The sequence below is a fragment of the Mesoplodon mirus genome, assembly GCF_964341445.2.
Source record: "Mesoplodon mirus genome assembly, chromosome: 12".
Classification (NCBI taxonomy): Eukaryota; Metazoa; Chordata; class Mammalia; order Artiodactyla; family Ziphiidae; genus Mesoplodon; species Mesoplodon mirus.
This window is the reverse complement of record NC_138988.1, coordinates 81833499-81855631: the sequence shown is the minus strand read 5'-3', so window position 1 is coordinate 81855631 and position 22133 is coordinate 81833499. Positions and strand designations below refer to the sequence as shown.

At 44.5% G+C, this 22133-nt stretch overlaps 1 protein-coding gene across 7 annotated transcripts in view; it reads right to left on the bottom strand.

Annotated features, from left to right (window-relative positions):
• PAQR8 (progestin and adipoQ receptor family member 8) overlaps positions 1-22133 on the bottom strand; it is a 36007-nt gene that overhangs the window by 5087 nt on the left and 8787 nt on the right. For 3 of the 7 annotated variants that reach the window (XM_082638032.1, XM_082638033.1, XM_082638035.1), the window contains one exon: positions 1371-1464. The exons of 2 other annotated variants lie outside the window; for them this stretch is intronic. Coding sequence is in view for 1 of the 5 variants with exons in the window: in XM_082638030.1 (XP_082494156.1) it covers positions 2200-2213 (14 nt within the window). In the remaining 4 variants the exon portion in view is untranslated. Of the gene's footprint in view, positions 1-1370; positions 1465-2199; positions 2305-22133 lie in introns of all 7 variants that reach the window. 2 more of the 7 variants (XM_082638034.1, XM_082638030.1) reach the window with 2 other exon arrangements.

Genomic DNA, 22133 nt, shown 5'->3' with positions numbered 1-22133 from the left:
TACTAATAAGAGCCTACATTTCTTTTAAAAAATTTATTTATTTATTTATTATTAGTTTTTGCTTTATAACAAAGTGAATCAGTTATACATATACATCTGTTCCCATATGCCTTCCCTCTTGCGTCTCCCTCCCTCCCACCCTCCCAAGCCTACATTTCTTGAGCACCTAATCTTAAATTACCCACTAATTTCACTGGGAACTTGAAAATCTGAGATAAGCAATAGTTACTGGAACCTCAAGGTCAAATGAGTCATCAATCAGGTTGGTAAAAACCAAGGCATATTCTGAGAAATATTTTTTAAATAATTAATTATTAATTAATTAATTTTTGGCTGCATTGTGTCTGTGTTGCTGTACGCGGGCTTTCTTTAGTTGCAGCGAGCGGGGGCTACTCTTCATTGCGGTGCGCGGGCTTCTCATTGCAGTGGCTGCTCTTGTTGTGGAGCACGGGCTCTAGGTGTGCAGGCTTCAGTAGTTGTGGCTCGCGGGCTCAGTATTTGTGGTGCACGGGCTTAGTTGCTCCACGGCATGTGGGATCTTCCCGGACCAGGGCTTAAACCTGTGTCCCCTGCACTGGCAGGCGGATTCCTAACCACTGTGCCCCCAGGGAAGCCCTATCCTGAGAAATCTTAAGAGCTGAACAAAATTAACATGTAGCCTAAATTTAATGAAATCTAATTGCAAAGATTGTGTGTGTATTTTTTTTTTTTAACTATGCTCTGGAAAGCAAGTGGTTTTGAACTTGCCTCTCCTGAGAACCCAAATCTGTATGCAATAAATTTCAGCCCTCACAAATGTTTAACTTGGGCTTCCCTGGTGGCGCAGTGGTTGAGAATCCGCCTGCCAATGCAGGGGACACAGGTTCGAGCCCTGGTCCGGGAAGATCCCACATGCCGTGGAGCAACTAAGCCCACGCACCACAACTACTGAGCCCGCGTGCCACAACTACTGAAGCCCGCACGCCTAGAGCCTGTGCTCTGCAACAAGAGAAGCCACCGCAATGAGAAGCCCGTGCACTGCAATGAAAAGTAGCCCCCGCTCGCCGCAACTAGAGAAAGCCTGCGTGCAGCAACGAAGACCCAACACAGCCAAAAATAAATAAATTAATTAAAAAAAGAAAAAGAAAAAAAAGAATGTGGATCAACCAGAGCTTTTTCAGAGCAAGGACTGTCTGCTCAACAATACTCCAGTCTACCAAGGCCACAGAGGAAGAATAAAATAAGACCACCTACCTCAAGCCACTTACAAGAAGAGTCAAACTTCACGAATCAACAGCCACCACCAGACCGCACGTACCAGAGTATTAAGTGGAGAGAAATACAAACAGGCCTCTACGGAGCAGAGCTGCTCCTGGGAGGATAGGACCTACACATGTGAAGGGGTGAGGGGCGGGCCTTCCAGGAAAGGGGCAGAACACGACCCAGGATGCTACGGCCTCTGTGGGCCCACGAGCAGAGGGACCGCTGCGGAAGAAGGAGGAAGTGAGTGCAGTGGGTGGCATGGCATTAGCGAAGTGAGTTTAGGTTTGATGTTGCAGAAGGAAGAGGAGAGGTTTCTCATCCCTGGAGTTTTTTTTGGTTTTGGGTTTTTTTTTTTTTTGGCGGTATGCGGGCCTCTCACTATTGTGGCCTCTCCCATTGCAGAGCACAGGCTCTGGACACGCAGGCTCAGTGGCCATGGCTCACGGACCTAGCTGCTCCGCAGCATGTGGGATATTCCTGGACCAGGGCACGAACCCATGTCCCCTGCATCGGCAGGCGGACTCTCAACCACTGCGCCACCAGGGAAGCCCATCCCTGGAGTTTTTGCTTGTTCAATCCCTATGTCACCTGAGCTCGGGGGACTCATGCTATAGACCGGTACCTCCTCTCCTGGCTTAAGTGACACTGCCCTCTGTGGTCCCGCCTCTGCTTTCTTCTCCCATCACCCTGTCAACTGTGGCGTCTGTCCCCAGGGTTCCACCATCAGCCCCCTTTTCTGCCTCTGATATCTCTCACACAGACACTTCTGCCATGTCCTTGGCTTCAGCCAGGCCCTGTTATCATAGCATCCCCAAATACATGCCTCCAGCCACATCTTTCCTGAGTTTGGATTCAAATATCCAGCAGCTCTGGTTTTGTCCAACTGAATATCCCACGGGCATTTCAAATTCAACCTCTTCAGCCTCCTCCTTCAGCCCAGACTTGACCCATCCCTACCTCTGATCAGTCATGGAGGCCTGTTGATTTTATCTCAACGTTTCTGGAATCCACTTGTCTTTTCCATTTTTACTGCTCCCCCTTGATTTGGGCCTTCAAGATGAACTTGTGTTGATGAGGAAAACAGCGGTCTCATAACTGACCTTTCTTCCTCAAGAGATGGCTCCCCCACCTCGCATCCCCAAACCCGCCCTCTAGTCTCCAAACCACTTCACAGTGATAGTTTAAAAGCGGAGACTGATCACCACTCCCCTCCCCAAAGTCCCTCAAGAGCGCACCATTGTTTACCACACACACTCTCAGCCCGTGCAAACAGGCCCTTCTGTAGACCTCCTTCCCCGGTCCTATTCCAGCCTCCTTTCCCAGAGCCCACAAACCCAGGCCACTTGGATGGCCTGGATCATAACACTGGGAGTTTTTCAAAGGTGCAACACTCTCTATCTCCCCTGCATGCTTCTGCACACAAGGGCGGCTCCAGCAACCCCAGCTCATCAACACTCTGCTCAGGCGCCAGCTCTGCCTGTGGGCTTTCCTAACCCCAGGCTGGATGAGGGTGCCCCAGCTCCCACCTACCCTGGCCTTGCCTCCCCATCACACTTCTCTCCTGGGGCCCTGACCCTTGGTAATGAGCTCACTTCCCACCACACCCGGCTGCTTTAAGGGCAGGGGCTGTGTGGCATGCAAGTTCCTATGTCTAAGATGATATGTGGCATATAAAATAATCATACACCTAATCATGATTTACTGAACAAATAGCTCTTTAGGCCCAGATGTATGGCACCAATTTCCTTCTGTTCTGCCAGGTTAAGGGAAAAAAAGAAATAATGGTTTGCAAGTCGGGAAGTCTGGATGTTAATATTTGCCCTATACAATGAGCTATGTGGCCATGCCCAAGACATTCAGCTACTCAGGGTCATTTTCCTCATAAATAAGGGTGGGTGGGAGACGACTTCCTGTCTCTCTACCTCTCAGGAAAAAAAGAGAGTCAATAATGATAAAATGGGCAGTAGCTGAGTGATGCTTTGAAAAGGCAAACCATGCACATTAAAGTACCAGCAATATTTGAACTAAAGAACACACAGAAGGGTTATAATTTAGTAATATATATATATATTTTCTACCTTATAATTGATTTTAATGCAATCTTTGAAAATTGAAAAGGAATTTAATATTTTTGGTTACATTTCTGGGATTCTTCCAACTGCTTTATTAAAGCTTTAATTAGATTTAGATTATAATGGGATTGGAATTAAAAGTTCTATTTCTTGAGTACAACATCTGCACCATGAATTCAGTTAACATTCACAAGAAAGTGTTATAAAATGTTACATCATGCCTTGGACTATTTAGGGGTCCAATCTTAAAGTTTTATCTCAGGTCCTCCTTTAAAACTATTAATAATGCTAATAGTTTTACACCTAAAGTATGCCATCTAAAAGCTCTGTGTTTGCGAAACGGACATAGTTTGGTACTGATTACATTTTATCTGGAGGCCAAAGAGAGGACTCTAAAGCAATGGTGTTCCCTGATCTATTACAAGGGCCCTATGGGAACTGACCACAAACTCGGAATAGCTGTTTCCCTGGAGAAGCTCTGGATGAGGAATTAGCAGTTCCAGCTCTACCAATGACTATGGGATTTTAAGCAAATCACTACTTCTCTACACTTGTGTCTTTGTCCATAAAACTGAGGGTATAATCTCTATAAGTTCTAATGCTAAGAAATTCTATAATTCATCTGGACTATGTTTTGCTTCGTGCTGAAGATCCAGCAGTGTGCTGAAGTCACCAACAAACAGATCCTGTGACATCACCTCATGTCACGGCCTCATGAAGATGTCAGGAAGGTGGCCTGCTGGTTGTTGGACAGAGAACAAAAAAGCAGCAATTTCCATCAAAGAGGGCAGAAGAAATGCTTCCAGAATCCACAGAAGCCCAGCCTCCCACAATGCTGCAAAACCATAAATGGCTGAGAAGGAACAGCAGCCAAAATGCCAGCTTGATACCCATTTATAAGGCCTGGAACCCTGCTGTGAGCAGCCTTTGGTCTGACCAGAGACAGAGGTGCACTTGCAGTGGCCTCAGACAACCCCAGGACCTCTTCAGTCATCCATCAAGTGAGAGGCTGCTGGGCCCACACCAATCTTTGCAGCCACATCTGCCAAGTATCATACCACTGTTTATAAAGTCATATTTTAAACAGCGGCGGTACCAGCAGAATCCTATTATGAGCAGATACAATTTTAACATGGATTCAGATTCACCAACCATTAATGCATATCCACTCCATATTTAAGAAAACCTAAAACACAAACAGCATTTCAACATCCAAAAATGCGAGATCTGATTTAATTATGATAAATCTATACAATAGAATACTACACACCCATTAAAATAATTATGTAGATATATTACACTTATTGTTATAGAGAGATACGCAGGACATAAATGTGTGCTCCATTTGTTTCTCACTGCAGTCTCCCTGACACTTAGAACAGTGACTGACCAGCACAAAGTAGATGCTCAACAAAGATTTTCTGAGTAAATACATGAATGAAAGACATTAGTACAAGGAAGAAGCAAATTAAAAGTATGCATCCCATTTTTGTAAAGATATACCTATGGCACAGAAAAAGTATGGAATTGCAAATAATCAAAACATCAATACGGATATTGCTAAGTGGTGGGATGACAGGGGAATTTTACTTTTCATCTGGAGTCGATACTATTGTTATAGTACTTTTGACGATGAATATTTACTCCTTTTGTAAATGAAGTTACTGCTATTCAACAAATAGGAATATTTGACAGAAATCTGTAAAAACTGGTAAAAAAATTAATTAGTACAGTTAATTAGTACATCCTCCCCCCACCTGCCAAAACACCCCAGCATTGTAAAGGAATACATGCTTATTTGTATTATTCTGTGGATTTTGAGCTCAACTAGTTAGCAGATCATGTAATAAAGTTATTGTCAGGAGTGTCGAGTAGAGAAAAAACACACAACCTAAAAGTTGAGAATTATGTTTTATTCGGGGACCTTACTGAGGACTATAGGCCAGGAATCAGCCTCTCAGATACTCTGAGGATCTGCTCCAAAGAGGTGAGGGAGGAGCCTGGATATATAGGCTGGATATATGTTGTTGGAAAAACAACATGTAGCAGAACATCGCAAGATCACTGCTAATCTCGAAAAACAGACATCTCAAGTTAATGATTTTAGTGCTTTTCTATGTATGGGCAGATGCAAGAGTCTGGGCTCATTGAAATTATTCCTCTGATTTGCATCTTAACTATGTAGGGCCAGTATCCAGTTTTTCTCCACCCTGAATTCCCCTCAGGGCTCACCGCAGGGGCAGCTGCAGTGGATGAGGGATTGATGGTGGACAACATCCACCGTTTACTGGAATGTCAGGCAACACTTTTGTCCGCAGGAGTAACCTAGCTATACTTGCCACCACGGATGTAAGCTAATGGTCATGGGGCTGGGGGCACGGGGTTAAAGGGGAAAAAAATGGGTAACATCTGCTGGTAAGGCAGCAATCATGTTCTCTTAGCTTGGGAAAACCAGTATATGCAATATTGTCGCAAGACTTTTCCCGCAGCGCACAAACCCTAACAGAGTTAAGAAGGGAGTTGGGGCTTCCCTGGCGGCGCAGTGGTTGAGAGTCTGCCTGCCGATGCAGGGGACATGGGTTCGTGCCCCGGTCTGGGAAGATCCCACATGCTGCGGAGCGGCTGGGCCCGTGAGCCATGGCCGCTGAGCCTGCACGTCCGGAGCCTGTGCTCTGCAACGGGAGAGGCCCGTGTACCGGAAAAAAAAAAAAAAAAAAGAAGGGAGTCAATCCCCCACCTTGTGGGCACCTGACGCGGCTGAACCCTGCCTATAAAAAAAGGCAAGGCTCCGCCTAACATGGACAGGAGAAAGAAAAGACAGCCTTATAATTTGCTGCTCTGCCCTGGGGATTTTTCTCTTTCTCCAGCTGGAACTCTCAGCTGGGATTCCTTGTATTTTCTTTTTTGTTACTTCCCGTCCTTCCCACATCTCAGCTCACCTCCTCACTTGAGCAGGTACTATTTTCAAAACGCATCACTACAGACCCAGAATGCACCGCCCACATGCAATAAGTAGTATCTGTGTTTAATTCTAGTGGGAGAATTCGGAGGAGCTGGGAACAGTTTAGAATGCGTTGAGCAGTCTAAGGTCAAGGGCCAGGCTGGCTGGTATGGTGATCCTTTTCTTTCAGAAACTGCTGGTTTGGGTAAAGGTAAGCTCTGATGTCAGAACGGCCTGTTAATTAAAGCCTGGGGACAGGAAGCCTCCCAGGACTTTCCACAAGAGTGTAACCGCTGGCTTCATTCGGCATGGTCTGGCTTCAGCTATGCAGCCTCTCACCTGTAGGAAGCTTCATCACCTATCGGCAAACCTGCTGGGACCCGGGCCAGCCCAGGTGAACTCCGAAGAGAGCCACAGATTGCCATTGGCAGGAAATCAATATTGGAAATGTACTTTCCATAGCAGAAGAATCTGATAACCAAGGAAAGCCGGGTTGGTGCACTGTGTAAGGAGTTTGGCATTTCCTAGCAATTCTACGTTAACCCCTTTGCAGCTAATGCTGTACACTCTCCTGGCGGTCCCAAGACCTTGGCTTTTTATTTGCTACCAAGAATCAAGCAGGTCGCTTCATTCTCAGTTTCTCTTTAGACAGCCTCTAGGCCTTAGTTCAATCCCACATTGGCCATGAAGTTTTCTCCAGGTCATCTTAATTTCTTTCCTCCCAGAGTGCTTACCTACCTACTCCACACATTTCAGTTAGCAGAACGTCTGGACTTACGTGCTACTTCCCTGCTGTGTGTGCAGAGAGCCCTCCTGGGTTGCAAGTTCCCTGAGACAGAAACACGGACTTACCCATCCTTTCTTCCTCCTATCAGCAATTATCAGAGGAAAGGTGGCCCAGAATGTGTCAATGGATGATTGTTCAAAAACAGAGTGAAAGAAGACTCTCCTTTGGCCCTCTTTGCTTCTAAAGGTAAAACCGGTGAGATTTTAGACAAGGAACATGTTAGGGATTTTTCAACAGGAAACAACATCTGACTTGGATGTTGTTTATCTGGGTGTAGTTCATCCACTTGGGAGGTATCCATAACAATATTTAAATTGTTCACCGGATTTCCAATCACCAGATGACTTTTAGTCTATTTCCTCCTATCATTGGTACTTTTGTGCCCAAGAATGCCTAAGCAAAGATGCAGGGAAGGGAGGCCAGGCAGAAGAAAAAGAAAGTAAAAGAACATTGAGGTAGAAGAAAACTAAAGTAAAAGAACATTGGAGCAGGAGTTAGGAGACCTAGTTTTTTTATTCTCACTGCATAGAAAAAAGCAGAACAGACTGTCCTGGTTCCCTGAACAAGCCACACACTTTGCATCGCCAAGTACCCCTCTACGCCTGGCAAACCCTGCTTCTCTCTCAAATCCAGGCTCAGCTATAACCTCCTCTGTGGAGTTTAGCAACAGATTCAAGCAGAATTAATCACAACCTGTTATATCCCCTTAGCCTTATGATGTAGCTGGTTGTATGTGTGCCTTCTTTACATTAAATTGTGAAATTCATTGAGTTGCACAAGGAAGTCACTCAAGGCATTAAAAAAAACTATGTTTGTGTTACTTCATTGTGAGAATAACTGAGGCATGGAGAATTTTTTTTCGAGTTTCCACTATTATCTTTTTATGCATATAAAAATTTGCATTTTTAACTTTTTTAAAATAATTTTTATTGAAGTATAGTTGATTTACAATGTTGTGTTAGTTTCAGGTGTACAGCAAAGTGATTCCGTTTTACATACATATATATATATATATATATATTCTTTTTCAGATTTTTTTCCATTATAGGTTATTAGAAGATATTAAATATAGTTCCCTGTGCTATACAGTAGGTCCTTGTTGGTTATCTATTTTATATATAGTAGTGTGTACGTGCTAATCCTGAACTCCCCCGCCCTGAGACACAGAGAATTGAAGTGATTTATTCACAGCTCTAAACCGAATCAGCCCTAAGGTAAGGGCACTGCTTCTGACTTTCATGCTCAAGAGCCCAGCCACCTAGGTCTCCGAAAAAGAAAGCCCATAAAACACAAATGGAATAGGAAGAGCTGGATAAGACGTGGGAGCCCGTCTGCCTGTGAGCTGACGGCAGGCTAGGAATCCTGGCTCCCGCTGGGACATCTGGCTATGTTGTCCAGAGCCGTCTCCTAGGACACTCCAGCAGGCTCTCCTAAGGGAACCCCTCTCCACTATGGCCTTTTCTACAATTTGAAGGAGAAACTCATGATCAGTAGCTGAGCTGGTTAAAAATCCTTAGTTATTCCACAGGCGAGTTTCATCAGAAAAGTTGATTATTCAGTTCAGACCAACAGCTGTGAACCGTCGCACTTCTCTGGTCTTCATCTCCATCCTGTTACAACCCGGCTTGCAACAAGGCAGTTAGTGGTTTCTCACTTGGGGTTACTCGAGCCCCAGGATCTCAGATTTGACATTCCTCCTTCCTGAGCACAATGCTCCTAATTTCCACCTGGACTATTTCCTCACACCAGCTCACATGTTCCAGGCTCCTCAGAACCCCCAGCCCTTCTGTCTTACTTCACCTGCTTCACGTGCCCCACTGCCATCCCAACGTGCCAGCCCCTTTGCTTCTACCCTGGAGCACTCCACGCCTGCCACCCAGCCCCACCCTGATGACATCGAATTTTTCTGTCTCCCTCACCAGTACTGTGTACTGCTATAAAAAGGCATCAAACATTATGAGACCATGTCATATCCATGCCTTTTAACCTCAACAAGACTTCACTTTATCCATCTGGAGATCCCATCAGCATCTTAAGCTTTGTGTGTTTAAAACCAAACCTCTGCTGGGACTTACCTGGCAGTCCAGTGGTTAAGACTTCACACTTCTACTGCAGGGGGCGTGGGTTCCATCCCTGGTCAGGGAACTAAGATTCCACACGCTGAGCGGCACAGCCAAAAAAAATAAATAAAAAGCAATCAAAAAATCAAACCTCGGGCTTCCCTGGTGGCACAGTGGTTGAGAATCTGCCTGCCAATGCAGGGGACACGGGTTCGAGCCCTGGTCTGGGAAGATCCCACATACCGCGGAGCGACTGAGCCCGTGAGCCACAACTACTGAGCCTGCGCTCTAGTGCCCGCGAGCCACAACTACTGCAGCCCATGCGTCTAGAGCCCGTGCTCCACAACAAGAGAAGCCACCAAGATGAGAAGCCGGTGTACTGCAACGAAGAGGAGCCCCCGCTCGCGGCAACTAGAGAAAAGCGTGCACGCAGCAACGAAGACCCAATGCAGCCAAAAATGAATAAATAAATTTTAAAAATTAAAAATAAATAAATAAAAATAAAAATCCATAAACTATATATATTGTTTTGGATATTTTTAACCTTTATATACATTTTGCACCTAACCTCCTGCAGCCTTCTTTCTTTCATTTAATGTTTTGTGTTTTTTCCATATTAATTGCTACATGATTCTCTAATTGATTCATTTTCTCTGCTGACTATTTTCCAAATACCCCAATTTATTTGTCCATCCTCCTGTGTACGGACATGCAGGTTATTTCCTGTATTTGCTATGACAAACAAGGCTGCAGTGTGGTCTTCGTAGCTGTGGGTCTAGAAGGGGGATTCCCCTTCAGGTCTTGGGCCAGGCTGTTCCCTTTACCTGGAAGGGCCTCCTCCCTATCTCTACCTTAGAAAACCTCACCCATTCCTGAAGGCACCTTTCAGAGGGTGATTCCCCTACGCCTTCCGATCTACCCAAAGCAATATCCCTTTTCCTACAACCTGCAAGTTTGTGTCACAAAATGATGTCATCACATATAACTTTGTCCTGTGGTTGTTTGGGTACTTCTATATCCCTAGCAGGCCTTACGGGCAAGCACTGTCTCATGTGGCATTAAATTCCCTCCCCCCAACTTAGAGCCTGGCATGTAGATTTGCCCAGAGTAGACCCTCAATGAATGAATGTGGAGTCCACTGAGCTTTCCTTCCTTCTTTTGCTACTAAGTACTGCTATCACCACGGAATGACTTATATCTAATGACAACAGTATAGACCTAAAGGGTCTATACACCTAAAGAGTGCTACCTTCCCATGAATTACCATTTCACCACCAAGAGAAGCCTGTCTCTACCGGCCACACTCTGTGTTGGGAGAAAATGGATGTAGAGGGGGATACTCAGCTTGGTAACCACCAAGGGCCAGATGCCTGTAGGCAGCTGCTTGTGCATAAAGATCAAGGAAAATATTCTTCCTCCTCTCTTCAAGGCTCCCAAGATACCACGTTTATGCCAAAAATTTTATAAGAATTTTGTTCAAGGAGTTCCCTGGTGGCCAAGTGGTTAGGATTCTGGGCTTTCACTGCCGTGACCTGGGTTCAACACCTGGTCGGGGAACAGAGATCTCACAAGCTGTGTGGCGTAAAAATAATTTTGTTCAGAACTAAAAGCAAACATTGGTCAGATAAGAGTGTTACCAAAACACGGGTGGGGGGGTGGTAAGGATGGGGCTATTTTTTAGCTTGGTGCTGTGCTTCTTCAGTCAACCTATGCTCATTGCCATCAGCGTAGACAGGACTTAGAGAGGAAGTAGGCTTCTCCTCCCTTCACCTCACCCCTGCAACTTTAGCAATGATCGTGCAACTTTAGTCTGGGGAGAGAGTCGCACACAGCATGTGTGTTTTCAGTGGCTGCTGGTGTGGCTTCAGAATCCTCGCCTGGGGCCAGGGTTGTGAAGGGGCAAAGGTGCCTGATACCTACAGATGTTCATCTCCCCTCCAAGTTCAGTGCCGTGGAGGTGGGGGCATGGTGACGGATTTCTTCCTGATTCCAAAGTAGAGATTCATGCTGATTGTACTTCTTCTTTTTTTTTTTTTTGTGGTACGCGGGCCTCTCACTGTTGTGGCCTCTCCCGTTGCGGAGCACAGGCTCCAGACACGCAGGCTCAGTGGCCATGGCTCATGGGCCTAGCCGCTCCGCAGCATGTGGGATCTTCCCGGACCCGGGCACGAACCCGTGTCCCCTGCATCAGCAGGCGGACTCTCAACCACTGCACCACCAGGGAAGCCCTGTACTTCTTTTTGATTAGACATGGAAAAGGTTAAAAAATGAGATGTGAAAAAAATCAATTCAAGAGTCCACTGCTGCAAACCTCTTTCAATTTTTTTCATGAGTACAAAGTAGTGGCTTAAATGATGGTAAGTTGATACCTCTTTATACCAGCCTCATAAATTAGTAATGTAACATGTACAGATCACAGGATTTTTCTGAGCAGCTCACTATTCCACGCCATACGACCTACCAGACAGAGAAAAACAGAAGTAAGTACTCTTGAGCTGCACTGCCTAGTTTTGGGTTGACAGAAAGCTTAGCTGAAGCCCCGAAAATCCTAGTCTTATGGAGTTTAAAACATGTATTGGAAATGGGCTAAACGACAACATGCAAACTTAGGTGTAATTAAAAAATCAAACTCCTGACTGTTGTTTCTAGGTTATGGAGTTGACTGTAGAAAGGGCCAAGTATAAGAACAACCATTTCTCTTTACTGTAATATAACCTCAAGTCTCAGATGACATCTGATTATAATCTGTGCAAAGTGCTACCGGAGTGCCTGGATTGTTTTTCCAGTTGAGTTGAAATGCCCATGTCCACAGTTTCTGCGTCAGCTGCCCACCGCTCGTGTACTTTACAGATACACACCACGTGATCATTGCCCGGGCCTCGCCACACATCATCTGGGGGCCCTGGACGATCTAGACACGGACTGGAATCACAGCCGAGAGACAGACAACTCCTTCCAGGCCTTGCTCAAATCTCATCTTCTCAAGGAGGTGCAGACAAAAAATGTTGCCTGTCATTCCAGTAAACAATGAATGCTGCCCACCAGCGAGCGGTCAGTCACTGCAGCCACCCCTACAGTGAGACTTGAGGGGAATTCAGGGTGGAGAGAAACAGGATACTGGCCCTAGAGTTAAGATGTACATCTATGGAATGATTTCAACGAGCCCAGACTCTTGTATCTTCCCATAGATAGAAAAACACTGAAATCATTAACTTGAGATGTCTGGTTTTTGTGACTAGCAGTGATATTTTGATGTTCAACTACGTGTTTTGTTTTGTTTTGTTTTGAGCAAAAACACCCATATATCCTGGCTCCTGCCTTACCTCTTTAGAGCAGATCCTCAAAGCTGTCTGAGAGGCTATCTCCTGGGTTATAGTCAGCCCTCAGTGAGGCCCCTGAATAAAACTTAACTTGCAACTTTTAGGTTGTGCGTTTTTCTTCAGTCGAAAGGGGCCTCCCCACTGCCCTATTGATCTAATACTGCATTTGCACCCTCCCGAGCTCTCTAGAACCCCGATACTCTGCTTTACTCTTTTTTTGGTTTTCTATTATACTTTTCACCTTGTGACCTAATATATTATAGTCTTTCTCATATTTTTTATAAAATTGTGGTACATACACCTAACATAAAATTTCCCATCTTAACCCTTTTTAGCTGTACAGTTCAGTAGTGTTAAGTACATTCACATTGTTGTGCAACCATCACCAACATCCATCTCCAGAACTCCCTTCATCTTGCAAAACTGAAATTCTATACCCAGTAAACAACAATTCTCCAATTCCCACTTCCTCCAGCCCCTGGCAAACATCCTTCTACTTTCTGTCTCTATGAATTTGACTACTCCAGGTACCTCATATAAGTGGAATCATACAGCATTTGTCTTTCTGTGTCTTATTTCACTTATTTCACTTAGCATAACGTCCTTCAGGTTCATCCATGTTGTAGACCATGTGTCAGAATATCCTTCCTTTTTAAGGCTGAATAATATTCATTGTATGTATATACTATATGAATATGTATATACTCATCCACTGATGTACCTTTAGGGTGCTTCCACCTTGTAGACTATTGTGAATAACACTGCTATGAACGTAAGTGTGCAAGTATTTCTTTAAAACTGCTTTCAGTTCTTATGGGTATATATTCAGAAGTGGAATTGCTGGATCATTGGTAATTCTATTTTTTAAGTTTTTGAGGAGCTGCCATACCATTTTCCACAGTGACTGCACCATTTCACATTCTCACAATAGTGCACAAGAGTTCCAACTTCTCTGCATCCTTGTCAACACTTATTATTTTCTGGCTATTGACTGTAGCCACTCTAATGGGTATGAGGTTAATATATTATTTTTATTTTTTTTAATTTTATTTATTTATTTATTTTTGCAGTACACAGGCCTCTCACTGTTGTGGCCTCTCCCGTTGTGGAGCACAGGCTCCAGACGCACAGGCTCAGCGGCCATGGCGCACGGGCCCAGCTGCTCCGCGGCATGTGGGATCTTCCTGGACCAGGGCATGAACCCGTGTCCCCTGCATTGGCAGGCGGACTCTCAACCACTGTGCCACCAGGGAAGCCCAATATATTATTTTTATTTATTAAGTTTATTGTCTGTCCTAGCCCTGCTGCTGGCCCAGAATATAAACCCCATTAGCAGAGGTATTTTTGTCTGGTTGTTCACTTATGTATCCCCTGGTACCTAGAATATTACTTGACTTATAAGTGCTCAGTAAACATTTATTGTAAGAATGAGTGAACAAATGGATGAATGAAAGAAAGACATACTAAAAGTATGCTGGCTTTTACCTTCCTTGTTTCTATGTCAAAATCTCAATCTTGGCTTTGACCATCATATATATATATATGAACCTCCATGGATGAACCTGGAGGACATTATGCTAAGAGAAATAAGCCGGACACAAAAAGACAAATGCTGTATGATTCCACTTACATGAGGTACCTAGAGTAGTCAAATACGTGTGTGTGTGTGTGTGTGTGTGTGTGTGTGTGTGTGTGTGTGTGTGTGTGTGTGTGTGTGTGTGTAGCCTTTATCCAAGCTACTTAGGACATTTTTTTTTTTGGCTGAGCCATGAGGCTTGTGGGATCTCAGTTCCCTGACCAGGGATCGAACCCGGGCCCGCTGCAGTGGAAGCGCGGAGTCCTAACCACTGGACTGCCAGGGACCTTTTGAAAGCATTTGCTGAGTCTACTATGTGCCATTATTATGTTCAATATTATTCAGATGGAAATTCTGAAGCACCTGGAATTTAATTTGTTTTTGACAGCTCACAAGAAATCCATAAGAAAACCAAGGAGAGAACCCGTAGTACACAGAAAACTTAGTCATTACATGGAACGGGGCTTATTTAATGCCCACAAGGTATCTCTGCTCAGCTGTAACAAAGATACCTCAAAATGAATACAACCCACAGAGAGAATTGAGCTTCTTCCACTAAACCTATTTCTATCCCATGTTCCTTGTTTCTGTTCAGTAAATAGCTTCAGCCAGGTGCTCAAGTCAGAAACCAGAGATATATTTTTCCCTCATCTTAACCTGGTCGCCAGTAATAGTTATTATAATAACTCAGTATAAGGAGCACTTATTCTATGCCGGGCACCGTTCTAAGTTCTTTGAATGTTATTAACTCACAATCATTCCTCACAACTCTATGACATGGGGTTTATTCTTTCTACCTATTGTACAGATGAGGAAAGAGGTTAAGTGTCCTGCCCAAGGTCACCTAGACAGGAAGTAGTGGAGCCAGAATCCAGAACCAGGTAGGCTCACTCCAGAGGCCATGCCCTGAATGTCTACCCTATTCAGGAAGTGCTTTCTGTTCCAATCTCATTTATTGGACATCATTCTAAAATGCATTAGTTCACTTTCCTAAATGTGTAAGTGATAATTTTGATAATTCAGAACTGTCCAGGTCCTTCATCTCCTTCTGGATGTCAGTGGTCATGACGCAGCTTGGATGATGGAGGTACCAATGGTCAAGAAGACTGGACGGTGCCTGTGGTGAACCTAAGGATTTACTGGGAAGTTGTTCTTAAATAAAAGTTCTAACAGGACTTTATTTTCTTGTGTTTTGATGTTTTTGTCTTCAAAGTAGAATACGTCAGTAAATATTAGTTTAACTGAAGACTTTGATTAATCAAAGCTACCCTGAAGTAGATACACGGTCATTAATATCAACAAGCCACAGCCATTATAAACACCATTAAGAAACAGACAACTTCTCCTTCTTTGAAGTTGTATTGATCTTGGAGGTAAAGTGAGCTGGAAGGCAGAAGGCCCAAGTCCTACTCTCCTCAAATTAAATGAATCACATACTTAAAAATAAACCACCATCCTTCTGGCACCAGTAGCACCATCTGTAAACTGAGAATATTAACGGCCAACAATTTGATATTTCTGAATTAAAGTTGAAGGAAAAAAAAAAAAGAATGTCATTACAAGCCTAAGACAAGATGACTACAGGTCCGAAAAGTGTCACTTCCAAGTTTTAAGCTTATTCGGTGTCTAACAGCCAATTATATAAGCTCACCATCGAGTCAGCATTCAAATAAGATGATTTTAAACTCCAAAGAGTGCGTTCTCAAGTCCCAGGGTGCCGGTAGAAAACAAAAGACACGGTACCAGCCAGAAGCTATTCCAGCAAGTCCCGCAGATCATATGGTCTTGGGAAGAGACAAGCACTTATTGTTACGAGAAAAATTCAAGGTCAGCACAGTACTTGCAGTCCCGCTGCCCCAACGCCCCCTCCCGCAGAGGATTGTAGTATCTACTGAAACGTTGCGATTATTCCCCAGCTCGCTATTTCAGCCTCACAGGCCACTTATCCACACCGGAGAAGTCAAATACTTTGGACGTTCCTGAATAACAACAGCAAATGATGCTTTTTGGCTTATTTTTATACGATGTCCTAAAAGATGGAGAAAGTAAAGAATAATAGTAAGCCAGGAGTGATTTCAGCTTAAGTAGGATTTTCAGATAAGCATTGCTAGATAAAAGTACACACTTAGGAGAGGGATTCTAAATCTAACCTGATTTTCTGAAAAATACCTTTAGAATACTTGGCCAATCTAATGCGTTCTTTGCCCTGTACGGTTTTCCCCCTCTCCCTTCCTCTGCCCTCACTATACTGTTGAGACTTCTGAAATGGAAGAAGTACCTCTGCCAGTCCTTGCTGGTAAGTCAGGGCACTCCAAAATGAGCCTTTTCTTGCGAAAAGACTTTTCTTGACATTTTCCTGTAAAAGAATGTACCGTTGATTAAAACAAGAGAAAACCACACTCATGCACACCAGCCTGATCTTAACCTCCCAGACAGCAGCTCGGCATCCCCTGTTAACCATCCTGGAGACAGCCAGGCCTGCAGCAGCCCTTGCAGCTTCTGCCTGACCAGCTTATCAGATGGTAACAATTTCTGGTGACTACAGACGGGCCCAAACCATTCCTTACAGCCCTGTACATTATCTATAATATGGTCATAAATACTTATAACATCTTCTGTCAAGGAAGTCCTGTTGCTTCACAGGCATTATCTTAATGCCCTCCAGATGTCTTCAAAAGGATGTTAGTCAGCTGAGAGTGAGTTAATTATAACCAGGCACTAAATTTCTCCTCCTTGCATCTCATTAAACTACACTGAATCTAAATTCAGCTTAATACAACTGCTCTACCAGATTAGGAACTCCTAAAGAACAGGCTTTGGGCTCCCATTTCCTTTATATTCCCCTTGGGCATTAAACGTTCTGGTTCTCCATAAAAAGGATGACTTTAATTAGTCTTACTGACTCACCAACCAAATTACAAACCCAATCTACAAACCCACTATGGGTTGGAAAGGGAGAGTCACGACCTTCAATTCCTCCGTGAACCATCAATGTTTAAAACATTTTCCCCATCATCTGCTTTCCAGAAAGGGTTTAGCATGCTTGAGTGGTAACACATCCCCTCTCTTTAATCTGATTCTTGGTGAAAGAGGAGAGAGCTGGTCCCTTGCTGTTAGGGACCTAATGTGACCACAGGCAGAAAGGCTCAAGAGATTTTAGTGTGGGAAGGGCTTTAAAGACCACTTACTTAGGAAAGGGCACAGAGGGGTCAACCCTAGGCCACACTCTTGGTAACTGGCTTCCTGGGGTCCCACACTGAGAGGCATTCAGGCCCCGGCGAGCTCCAGAGAAGATGCTGTGATCGATGTACAAGACTGCCACCGCTCCTGGGGGACACCAGGCTCAGAAGGGGGCCGTGGCACAAAGTCATGTATTTGCCATCCCTGAGCTGACTCTATGATGAAGAGCTAGCAACTCACAGTCTACTGTTTTCCTTAGTTTTCAAAAAGTAGAAGTCACAGCAATCATAAAAAATTATTTCAGGGACTTCCCTGGTGGTCCAGTGGGTAAGACTCTGTGCTCCCAATGTGGGGCCCAGGTTTGATCCCTGGTCGGGGAACTAGATCCCACATGCATGCTCCAACTAAGAAACCCGCATGCTGCAACTAAGAAGTCCGCATGCCGCAACTTAAAAAAAAAAAAATCCCACGTGCCACAACTAAGACCTGGCGCAGCTAAAACAAACAAACAAACAAACAAATAAATAATTTCGAAGATTTGCAACAGCAAAGGTTTAAGGAAAATAGATGTTCCCTGAAAAAGACACAGGCTGAGGTCCTCACGGACCCAGAGATTGTTACCGTCTGATAAAGTGGTCTCATGGTGTTCCCAGAGAGAGTCAAAGGTGGAATTTCTAGGCTCGTCCTCACCTGCACCCTGACAAAGGCCACCATTTAGTGCTTCACAGGCGACAGGATTAAGAAGGGCTGGATAGGGCTTCCCTGGTGGCGCAGTGGTTGAGAGTCCGCCTGCCGATACAGGGGACGCGGGTTCGTGCCCCGGTCCGGGAAGATCCCACATGCCGCGGAGCGGCTGGGCCCGCCTGTGAGCCATGGCCACTGAGCCTGCGCGTCCGGAGCCTGTGCTCCGCAACCGGAGAGGCCACAACAGCGAGAGGCCCGTGTACCGCAAAAAAAAAAAAAAAAAAAGAAGGGCTGGGTAGTCCTCCAGTGATTACATGGCTTCTGTGATTGGACTTCATGGGAAAGGGGGTAAGAAAAGAAACTGAGGTTTGAGAATCACTTAAAAGTCAGCGATTCCCAAAGCCAAAGGAAAAGTATTACACAGAAAAGTCAGTGTGATGCTTGTTTTGATAGGAAAAAATGGAGAATCAATTTCTTGAACTAGCAAAGCTCCTGATCAATCAATAGTACTCACGTGTTTTCTGCTCTGTTCTTAACCCTGATGGGCCAAAAGGGTAGCCATAAGGCAAATGACACGGTTCCTTTCCCCACCAGCTTATATAATCTCTCTCCCTCTCCCCTGAGGTGGGCTTGGACGCCTGAGGCCAGGTCAGATCTCTGGAGAGACAGGTGGCCTCCCAACATCTACTCTGTGTTGTCAGCCAACTGCTCCCAGGTGAGGGGAACGTTTTTGGCAGCAACCGTAGTACACAGCAGGCAAGATACCTTAAGAAAAGGCAAGGGAGAGGAGGCAGACATGTGATTCTGGAGACAAATAAACACAATTAGCTGTGCTAGAAACGAACTGAAAAGACTCAGTGGGAAGACTATGATTCCTTCTGCCAAGAGAGAAAACCAGAGGAAAATTCATTTTAAAAGAAACCTTTTACTTCCCTTGGCAGCCAGAGCACAATGACAGTCATATTCTCTGTGAAGTCCTTTTCATTGTGGGTTTCTCTCCACCCTTTCAAACACTAGCACGATAAGGGTTTGACTGCTTTGTCAGATTTGCTGCCCAAAGAGGATCCATTAATATTTCAGGCCAGTCCTTTCATTCCTCGAGATGACAAGTCTAAGACTTTCACGGCCATTCTAGCCCTGTGTACCTAAATAGACCCTGCTTGCAGCCATGATTGGGTGGTTGAATTCACAGAAATCAATAGTGTTGTTCCTGGGAGTTTATTTTCCTGCTTCCAGGATCCAATTCCACAGTGTAGGATTAGCTAGAGCAGAGGGGTCTAATGGCTACCTTAACAGAATGTGGTGGTTAACAGGACAGGCTTTGGAGTTAGGCAACTTGGGTTTGAATCCTGACTCCACCTTGGATGACCTTGGGCAAATAATTTAACCTCCTTGTGTCTCACTGTCTTTACCTATAAAATAAGGATATAGTGGTACCTAAGAGAGTTGTTGTCATGTTTAAAGAATTATGATAAAAGAGCCCTCATCTTTTAGAAATGCATTCTGAAATGCTCCCAAATCATTGGGAAATGGTGGCTTGGGTTTGCTTCAGAATCATTTGGAGGGGGCTTCCCTGGTGGCGCAGTGGTTGAGAGTCCGCCTGCCGATGCAGGGAACACGGGTTCGTGCCCCGGTCCGGGAAGATCCCACATGCCGCAGAGTGGCTAGGCCCGTGAGCCACGGCCGCTGAGCCTGTGCATCCAGAGCCTGTGCTCCGCAAGGGGAGAGGCCACAACAGTGAGAGGCCCGCATACCGCAAAAAAAAAAAAAAATCATTTAGAGGTAAGGTGTATGTAGAGAAGTTGGCCATGAGTTGGTAGTTGTTGAAGCTGGGGATGGGCACGTGGAGGTGTATTCTACTATTCTGTCCACCTCTGTCTGTCTGAAATATTCTATAATAGAAAGTTTAAGAGAAAGAGAGAAGATAATACAGGTAAAACTGCTAGCACACAACATGTGCTCAACTAATGCAATCTGTCCTAGATCAGAGAGGGTCTTGAAGCTGTCATTTCTAGGTTCAAAAGGAACCGGGATCACAGCTTGCCTCTCTAGAGACATGAGTTGGCTCTGGGGCCAGCAAGATGGGGGGTCAGGGAGTTGCAACTGAGAACTTCACTGTCACTCTAGGCCATCCATTATTGCCCAATCTTTTCATCATCAAACCTGTTTTTTGGGTTGTTTTTTTTTTTTTTGCCAAACTGTGAGGCATGTAGGATCTTAGTTCCCTGACCAGAGGTCAAACCTGTGCCCCCAGCAGTGGAAGCGCAGGGTCTTAAGACTGGACCACCAGGGAAGTCCCATGAAACCTGTTTTAAAGTGATTATTATAAGTTCTCCATGCTTTGAAAGTTTTCTAAATCAACCACATCCATTAAATGATTCATTACTCTGTATCTTTCAGCCAGATACACCTAATCACAGGCCAGAGTTTAGATGAGCTGGCAGGTGGCTCCAAATGAAGCTACTATCACCCCAGCCTAAAGCAAAGGACTTTAAAGTTTTAATGGTCTGTGCAGCTGTTTGACACACATATACAGTATGTGGTTTTGTAGGCATATGAAATCCTGAAGACGGGCTCAACGCACTACCCCCAGCCCCTGCCCCACTGAGCCTATGCTTTCAATAGGTTCAGGGAACCACATATATAAATTTAGCAACTCCGAGCTTCTGGAATCCCCTAAATAGGGTGATAAGCTGGGCGGACAGGAAATCCCACCCTGGACCCATTCCAGGTTACAGATGCATTGTAAGGGAGCCCTTTATTGAACCCAAACTCATCTGCCCCAGGCCCTCTCAGAAATGAGCAATCTGTAACCAGCTCTGACACTTACTAACTGTAGCGGCCTTGAGCAAGCCACTTCATTTCTTTTTCTCATTGGTAAACTGGGATCTCTCTCTCCTAAACTTGTTTCGGGTAGTAGAGACAAGGTTTAAAAAAAAAAAAAAAAAAAGTGCATTGCACAATGCCTGGCACACAGGAATTGTTCAATACATAGTAGGTATTTTATGTTTCTGTATGCCTTCATGCACACATGGGTGTATAATCATTAACCCCTTTGGAATTAGGTCAATATATCTAGACACGATGGTCCTCCAGGCCATAAGACATATATCACAGCCACATAATTATAAATAGTTTATTTTTTTTCTTTCGTGGGACAAAATTGTGCACATACTTCATGAATTAACCTGAACCTCTTCGCCACAATGAGATTTGATGAATCAGTTTCTACCTGCCTGAAATGCTGCCCAGTTTCAGTGAAATTCTTGGTGCTTTACCTGAACCTGTCTGTTTGGGTGACATTCTACCACTGCAGCCAGTTCCAACCCAAGCATTAGCCCATGCATGAAACTGACTAATGCTACTTTATAAAGTGCCCAGGCTTCCTGGCAACTCAAGAGAACAATATTGATGCCCTTGTCTTGCTTAAGTGCAGGAATAGAAAAGCTAAGATGAGACTCCTGGAATGAATTCTTTGGACGGAGTGAAATACACCAGGGAGAATATAAATTTTCTAATTCAAGAGCCACTACACTCATCATTGATTTTACATCCTCCTCCTTTTTCTTCCGTATTTTATACAACCACTTTGAGTCTAAAAGGAAAATGAGAAGATAGTTTTCACCAACAAAGTTTCATTTCTCACAAAAGTACGATCTACAGGCAATATTCAGCAGAGTATGTGTATTTTCATTCCATTTTCAAGTGGTTTGGGTAAGGGTAGTCCTTCTCCAGTTTCTAGACTGTAGACTTATCTTGAACCTCTTGGGAAATTCTCTCAGACTCCAAAGAGCAGGTGCAAGAATAGGGCAAATACATAGTTTCAAGCTACTGGTGAAAAGCAACAAATTATCTATTCCTTAAGAATTGAGGTTTTTTTTTTCTTCTTTGCTTTTCTTATTCTTTTTTTTTTTTTTTTTTTTATTTTTATTTTTGGCTGTGTTGGGTCTTCGTTTCTGTGTGAGGGTTTTCTCTAGTTGCGGGGAGCGGGGGCCACTCTTCATCGCGGTGCGCAGGCCTCTCACTGTCGCGGCCTCTCTTGTTGCGGAGCACAGGCTCCAGATGCGCAGGCTCAGTAGCTGTGGCTCACGGGCTTAGTTGCTCCGTGGCATGTGGGATCTTCCTAGACCAGGGCTCGAACCTGTGTCCCCTGCATTAGCAGGCAGATTCTCAACCACTGTGCCACCAGGGAAGCCCCGCTTTTCTTATTCTTGGACTACATCACCCTAAGCAGATAAATGTCACTGCCCTTAATGCTAGTCTCTCAAGAC